The sequence below is a fragment of the Sinocyclocheilus rhinocerous genome, unplaced genomic scaffold (assembly GCF_001515625.1).
Source record: "Sinocyclocheilus rhinocerous isolate Xijiao unplaced genomic scaffold, SAMN03320098_v1.1 scaffold998, whole genome shotgun sequence".
Lineage (NCBI taxonomy): Eukaryota > Metazoa > Chordata > Actinopteri > Cypriniformes > Cyprinidae > Sinocyclocheilus > Sinocyclocheilus rhinocerous.
In genome coordinates, this window is record NW_015662265.1 from 252,360 (window position 1) to 260,961 (window position 8,602).

At 35.4% G+C, this 8,602-nt stretch overlaps 1 protein-coding gene across 1 annotated transcript in view; it reads left to right on the top strand.

Annotated features, from left to right (window-relative positions):
• The window catches only part of LOC107728013 (regulatory-associated protein of mTOR-like), a 319,255-nt gene that overhangs the window by 251,923 nt on the left and 58,730 nt on the right, over positions 1-8,602 (top strand). Inside the window, exons 15-16 of the mRNA XM_016538066.1 lie at positions 7,491-7,611; positions 7,838-7,978. Of these exons, the coding sequence (XP_016393552.1) occupies positions 7,491-7,611; positions 7,838-7,978 (262 nt within the window). The remainder of the gene's footprint in view (positions 1-7,490; positions 7,612-7,837; positions 7,979-8,602) is intronic.

An 8,602-nucleotide genomic window follows, 5' to 3' on the forward strand; every position in this document is an offset into this window, starting at 1 on the left:
ATTAGGGCCACTTAATATAAAGTGGGACCATTATCCCTTTAATTGGCATGCTTTAATTGATAGATATTCCTCTAGTCTTCATTATCACATGATGCTTCAGAAATCAATGTACCAATTTGGTGTTCAAGTGGTGTTTCCTAGTATCACAGTTGAAAATGGTTGTGCTGCTTAAAATTTTGTCTCAAAACATGATAAATTTTTTCAGGATTCTGCGATGAATATTAAGTTCAAAAGAACAGCATTTAATTTTGAAATAGATTTTTTTTTTGTAGCAATGTAAAATTTTTACTGTCACTTTTAATCAATTTAATGTGTCCTTGCTCACTAAAAGACTTAATTTCTTGAAGAAAAAAAAATCTTACTTACCCCACACTTTTCAGATATATACAGAACTGTTTAGCTCATATAGAGTGGTCAGTGTGTGTCATTGGTGTGTTCACAATAGCACATGGCACTTAAAAAATCACCAGATGAAATGGAGAGCACAAGCATGCAATAGTACAACTTGCCCTTTCCGTCTTGCCCACACTATCCTCCAACACACATTCTGTTTGAGATGGGACAAATAGATTTTCTCCATCTCTCTCTGGTCATTCCAGGCTCTGTTATTGTGTTATTGGCATCAGCGATGTCTCACGTGCTGTAGTTCAATTTTCATTAGGGGAGTATGTAAGTGTTTTACAACTCAGAGGAAACTCAGAGGTAAGAAGTTTATATCAGACAAGGAATTGGGAGAAACTGTTGTCAGCAGTTAGGATGGTGTTTTGTAACATTGTTGTCACTCCTTCAATTCCTTCTTTTACACTCGCCTACTCTCCCTCCTGCTTTTTCTCTTTCTCTTTTCTGTAGTCATGCCAAGCTGATCTTGTAAAAGACAATGGACACAAGTACTTCCTGTCAGTACTGGCTGACCCGTACATGCCCGTGAGTATCTTACAGATGGCACTGAATCATTTTCCACTTTGTTCAAAACAAAATCTGTTTTGTTTACTTAATCTGCTGTGCCATATTTGCAGAGTTCAGACTATTCTTTGTTTTTCAGTTGGAATTTTGTGTACTTTTGACCAATCAAATCATGGATGGACAGTGAAAATAAGATTAAGACTGTATTATTAACACTGTTAATTAAATGAAGTCATGGATATAGTTGTTGACTCCTGATTCTTTATCCAGGCTGAGCATCGAACCATGGCAGTCTTCATCCTTGCTGTCATTGTCAACAACTACAACACAGGACAGGTATAGAGATGAAACAGAAATAAAAGCAGATGGAGGTCAAGATGATTAGTGTGGCAAAGAATCAGCACATATTATCTGTCTGTCTGACTGACTGACTAGCAATGGATCAACACATACATTCCTAAAGATTAAAACTAAGGGCAAGCTCTCACTTCAGGACTGTAAGACTACCTGAATTGCTGTGGTGCTCACACTCCACAACAAGGTTTCTTGTCATCACTCATCGTCTTGTCATAGCATAACACAACATTGAGGAGGTATACAAATGACAAACATTTGGTCGAGAGGCAGTCCTGACCAACAGTGAAAAAGAAAATGCTTTCTCACATAAATTTACCAAGAAATTTATTACAAGATTCTTCCATTTATATCATCCGCACTGTGATTGGCTAGATTAGTTCCACCTTGTCTTTGTATCGCACACACTACAAGATCACATGGCAATAATTTGAAATAAGTTTGAAAATGTTGCAGCATCTATGACTGCTCGGGACAGGCTCGGATCATGTTGCTGACCTGCTCATACCTAACGAGCATCAGCAAACACAGCAAGCATCGATTTGGCCGCAATCTGCAGATTTTGTCACAGACCTTGAAAATCTGTCTGCGACAGCAAAATCCAGCCAAAAGTTGTATAGTGTGAGCTTACCTTAACTTAATTTACCATAGGGTTTACAGACAAACTTGAAAAGTAAATATGAATATTATAGGATGTTTTGAACATATTATTGTTTTACAAGGTTAGAACTTATAGAATAATCTTCAAAAAAAAAAAAAAAATTGTCCTTTCTTTTCATCCTACATGCCATGTCATGCCATATCATCATTAAACTAGCATCTAACAATGGACAAAAGTGTGTTGTTTTCTGTAACCTATGGTTCTCTAACCATAAAGGCTGTTGTGTAATTTGCCTCCTGACTAAGCATTTAAAGAATTTAGGGGAAGCATTTAAATAATCCTGTGAATGCACTTAAAGAATGCAGAATCGAATCATTAATCGAATCGAATCGAATTTAATTGTGAATCGAATTGAATCGTTCTGAATTTGCAAAAATCGTTCTTGAATGGAATTGAAAACCTACGGTATGAATCGTGAATCGAATCGATTCGCTGTCTACCCAAAGATTCACAGCCCTAGTAAGAACTGTGCCTCTTAGAACTGGGGATTGTTTATGAATCATGTTTTTCTCACATAGTGGTTGACAGCAACATTCTGCTCCCATTCTTTTGTCCAGACTTTTGTCAAGTCATGTCAGCAATTATTGCCATTTTCATGTATTGCCAACCATATGTTTACAGTAAATGAGTGAACAACATTGTGTTTCTCTTACAGATCCTGGCTCATATTTGATATAAATATATTTCAAATTTAAGACTATAACCTCTGTACACACAGGACATCGTAAAGTACACAGTATAAAACACTCATATATATATATATATATAACAGTGATGTTGGACAGACAGTGCACAATAACATGGATTGTTGGGACAGAGGTTCCAGTAATTTTTCGTCTGTCTTTACTGTCTGTTAAAGGGATTTGAAATTGGTGGTTAGCTTTTGAGTTCCCATGCCAGGCAGTACTTCAGCTGTTGGTGCCCCTGTAGAAGGTGGTGAGGATGGGGGAGATATTATGAAGGTGATGTTAATTCTCCAGGTACAATCCTTTGTGAGTAGCACATTGAATTCTCTTTCACTATGTATTGCATCTACAAAATTTAGTCAAAATGCCCATCCTGGCAAGTTTTTACATAAACTTATGTCTTAAAGGAAAAGCTCACCCAACAATCAAAAACCAAACCTTTATGACTGACTTTGTTCTGTTGAACATAAAAGAAGATATTGGTCTGGTGGGTGCAGGTGCACGCTCAACATGATTGTGCTGGAGGTTTTGCAGGCAATCGAAATCCACTGTGGTTTCTCTGTTATATATTCCTTATATACTGTTACATAGTCCTGTTTACACTGAAAGGGCCAGATTGTCCAGCTTTTCAGTCAGCTTTTGAGGGATGATTGTGTTCAGTGTTGAGCTGAAATCAATGAGCATCATTTTTAAATAGGTGTCCTTGTTTTCCAGGTAAGAAAAACAGACCAAGGGCATGTTTTATAAACTATATGGTGTTGAATATGGAGGGAAACTTAATGTGGTCTTTGAAAATCCTCTCAAAGAACTTCATAAGTATGTGTGTAAGTGCCATAGGACAATGGTCATTAGGGCAGGACGTTATTTTCTTCTTACGCACATGTGATGGTCATTACCTTAAAGAATACTGAGACAGTTGCCTGGCTCAGAGGAATGTTGAAGATTACTCTAGGGACATTTGTGAATTGGACTGCACTGTCCCTGAGCATCTGACTAGGAATCTTTCCAGGTTGAGTGGCTTTACATTAATCAACCTCTAATAAAGTTCTTCTGCCGTGGACAGCAGACTTCTTTCCAGGAGTGTTGTTAAGTGCATTCTATGCAACAGTGCATAGAAGTCATTCAACACATCAGATGGGTAAAATCGCTGTTGACAGGCTTAGATGCAGTCTTGTAGTCAGTAATGGCCTATATGCCCTGCCACATGCTCTTTGTGCCTCAGGTGTTGAAGTGTGTGTGTAGATCCGTATATAGCTTTATTTTACCTTTATGATACCTAAGGGCTACCTTATTTGTGCAACCCTCTAAAGAGACAATTGCATAATCAGTGCACTTGTTGATATGTCCTGACACTGACAAAACTCCTCCAGGTATTTTTTACATGTGCCCCAGTCAATATATTAAAAACAATCCTTTAAAAAATGGGCCATGAAATAGGCCTGGGCAATAAAACGGTATCAATGTTTATCGACGGTACACCTTCTTCGATATCGATAGAAAAATTGTTCGATATAGCGCACGATATAGGCACGTACTATGAGTGACGCAGACAGCACACACAAACACGAACACATGCTGAAATGAGTGCTGTGCCTGCCTGTGATGAGGAGATTGTAAATAAAGAATGAATATTAGTCGAATTTAAAATAAACATTTGCATTTGAATGTTAATTATATCGTTGATAAATTTTTTAGCTATATCGCCCAGCCCTATCATGAAAACTAGTTTCAGGTTTTTATAATATGTTTGTTGAGCTTAGTTTATAAAGTTTGCAAAGATTTGTTTGCACTAAAAAAGTCCAATATTTGTAAAAAGGATCATTTTCCATCCTTGTTTTTACTCTTTGTGAAACACACTCAATTTCAAGGGCTGCTGCCTTTTCCATTGCAGAAATGGAAGTAAACATCCACTGCTGTGATTGGCTAACTGCTAACATCATTGCACTGTCAGATCCTGATGTAGAATAAATTGAAACAACACAACCATCTGCAACGTAAATGTAACCAAATATCTGTATACAAATTACTGTTAACAAATTTCTTAAAAGACAACTACAGCACTAAAAGATAACACTAGCTACCCATTGTTGTGAATGGTTGATAATAGCAACAGTAACATAAACTATAATAAAATATATACAACTCACATAATAAAAATATTTTTTTTATAACTAAAGTATTTTTTTCTTAAAAAATAAATAAATAAATGAATTATTCATGTACTGATTTTATTAGCAATACTCAAACAATTCTGTTTCAATTTTATTGTTGGAATTTCATCCAAAAAATGTTCTTGCATCCCACGGCATAACAAAATGAGACGGACCACCTGGACGCAGTTCACAGCCGTACCGTGCACCATGACGATACACTTGGTGTCTTAATAGGTTAAATGTTTTGACATTTGTTACAAACACACCGGGCCTCATTAATCTATCTATCGTAGAAACAACTGAGTGCACAAATCAACTTATGACAGGGTTCATGTGTGGTTCATGAAACATTCATATGCTGCCAATCTTGAAATTGGTAAATGTGGTGGCTGAAAACAATAATAATGTATTATTAAATAATGTAATGTAAATGTATATTAAATAATGGTAAATTTAACGAAACATTTGCAAACATTATAAATGCTATATAGCCTATTTAGTTCCCCTCACTCCACAACAAATCCTTTACATTTAACTGTATTCAGAACAAAACAAGAATGAAAAATAAGTAGCTATAAAGTTATATATTAAATTATAAAATCAAACACAAATTAGGCTATAGTGTCATTTTTTATTAAAAAAAACATCAAACGTCAAGCTAAAATTAATTTATTTAAAGCAAAACTGAAACGTTTTGCTCCAAATGTTTTCATTTTTTTGCCATGCAACATTTGGTTGCTAGACAATTATTCATTATGTAAACAAGGCTTTGAACTTAACTCGTGTTCCAATATCCACATAAAATGCTGATTTTACAGTGGACCTTTTAAATTGAGCAGTGTAACTTTTCTGTTTGGTTGACTGCATTTTAGTTTGAAGGTAAATGGCTGAAATGTCAAGTTAGCAATGCTAAAACTGATATATTGTGTGTGTGAGAGAGATGCCTGCACGATTAGTTGGATTTTATCAAATAAAGATTTAAAGAAAAATAGAATGCGTTTTGAATGAAATTTCACAGAAACAAGCCTATACTTGTCACACAGTCTTATTTATTTTATTACTTTTATATACTTCATTTCTGTTTTTCTCCATTCACAGAAGCGCTGCAGGTGTATGATGTGACAAAAAAAGACATTCTAATCTTACTGGTTAATGATTGACTAATGAGCTTCGGTTATCGGTCAGGAAAATAATCTAAATGAACAAAATGCTGTCATTATACAATTCTGCACCAGATTTGCTATGCTGCACACAAGTTCAGGCTAACTCAAAAACTTGATTTGATGTGAGATTTGATTCAATAAAAGATGTTGTGGAAAATGAACAGCATGTTTAGAATAATTCACAAAACAGTCCGATGTGAAATGTGAAGAACAAATAAAAACTTAATCTTTCAGTTTCTCAGGCATGTTATTAAAAATGATTAAGTATTAAAAAAAACTTTAGCCATGCATTTATAAAGCTCAGATCTTTAGAAAGGCTCTGCACAGTTTTGCAATTTCTTTACATCCGCTAACAGAACAACATCAGAGTTTGACGGACTTACTTCAACAGCTGTATCGCTGATGGACAAACGAGTTGTTCGGAACACACCTCTTTGATTACATACGACAGCAGAACTGTGACGTCATAATTCTCCAGATTTCAAATCTGGGTATTTCAGAGGGGTAGAAAATAATATTGCATGTTAGTCAGCTTTGAGAGTAAGTAGAGTAATCTCATATAATAATAATAATAATAATAATAATTTATGCATTTAGCAGACGCTTTTATCCAAAGCGACTTACAGTGGATTCATATGTATATAAATATCAAGAACATTTTGATTCTCCATTTCATGACTCCTTTAAAGCTGAGCTTGTTTCTTCTGGCCTCCAGTAATCAGCTTTGCAACAGGTTTGTTCCGTTTGAGAAGTGTACATTTCCTGTATACAGCAATTACCATAGCAATGATGTGGTCTACAAAATCCAAACTGGGGTAGCTGCATTACCCTGCATTGCTGATGTTTGTGTAAAGGTCCAACATGTTCTCTCCTCTGGTAATGTAGTTTAACATGTTTATGAAATTTAGGGTGGGGCAAATTGCTTGACTGAAGTTCCTGGCAAAAATAAAAATGTCATGGGCTTTTTCTGTTTGCAGCTCAATAGTGATTATAATACAGAGTAATTCAAAACAGCTGATTTGGCTTATTCAATCTCAACTGATTTGAATGTGTTTCTGTTATAACCCACATGTTCTTATACTGTTGTTGTTGTTTTTTCCAGTTTTGTTTAACCAGTTGTTAGATGTGTCTTCCTGTATTGACTCTTTTCACCTGTAGCCTACTGACTGATGTTTACTGGTGTTGATTTATATGACCTGTCATCACTCTTGTATTGTTGTAGTTGACATTAAATACTTTTTATATTAATTCTAATTATTACAGAATGAATATATGGCATTATATTAACTGAGCGACTACTACATGGAATATTTTTACTTCATTTGCTAGACCGCAGGACCTGTTTAAGAAGAGCTAGTGAGAGCAAAATTAAAAGTAATTAAAACAGTCTACCTGTACTGGCTCTTGATTGCCTTCATTGACTCATGTTTATCTGTTGTGACTATTGTTTACCTAACTGACCCATGTTGATCTATACTGACTTTAGATGACCTGCATTGGCTCATGATGACCTGCTATGACTTTGTTTACATTCAATAACTTTTATTTACCTGTTTTTTGTCATGTTTAGGAGCTGGTCATTGCTCTTAGTCACCTAGTCGAACAGTATGAGAGTAATTTCTGTACTGTGGCTCTGCAGTTCATGGAGGAAGAGAAAAACTATGCTGTACCCTCTCCTGCAAATTCCACAGGTAATTATTTATAACTGTTTTATTTCTTAGTGATTTATAGTTTAAACAACAGCAATAAATGCTGCTTACAGTAATGTACTGTATACTGCGCAATGTACTATCTATCTATCTATCTATCTATCTAACTATCTATCTATCTATCTATTCCACATATCAAACCATAGTCATGGTCTGTTGTATATCTGATGTTTCAGCTGCCTTGATTTTTGTGTGTGTGTATGTGTAGAGACAGGAAATGTTACCCTGGGTAGGGACAGTCCTGCCATCCCTCGTTTACGATCAGTGAACTCCTATACAAACCTAAGAGCTGCCACCACTGCTCGAACCCTCAATAAGAGTCTTCAGAACCTCAATCTCAATGAGGAGGGTGAGTCAAACTCGACTCTACATCACTAAGCCTGAAATCTCTGGTACAACATTTTTTTAATATCTTTCAACAGTTCACAATGTCAATGTGATTGCCATAAAATCATGCTGCTAAACTGCGGGTCATATTGTAGATTTAATACGTCCTCTTTATAAGTGAAAAATAAAACTCCTTATATCGTGATATAAGATTTTGGGCATATCACCCACCCCTATTCCTAACAATGCTTATTTTTGTTATATGTGATCAGTGGTCAGTGGTGGACGAAGTACACAAATCAAGTACTTGGGTAAAAGTACAGATACATATGATAAAATTTTACTCCAGTAAAAGTAAAAGTACTCCTTTTTCAATTTTGCTCGAGTGAAAGTACAAAAGTACTCGAGTTTTTATGTACTTAAGTAAAAAAGTACTGAGAGATAGATTTATTTTGCAATTTTATATAGGCTACTTAATTTAATTAAATATTAGCACATATTTTTTTTAGAATCCTACTTAGGCATGGGCCGGTATGAGATGTTGACGGTATGATAACCTTAAGCAAAAATATCACGGTTTCACAGTATCACGGTATTGTCGTTACAGCTCTAAAATGTGTTATTTTTAAATGACTGGGTAAAAAAA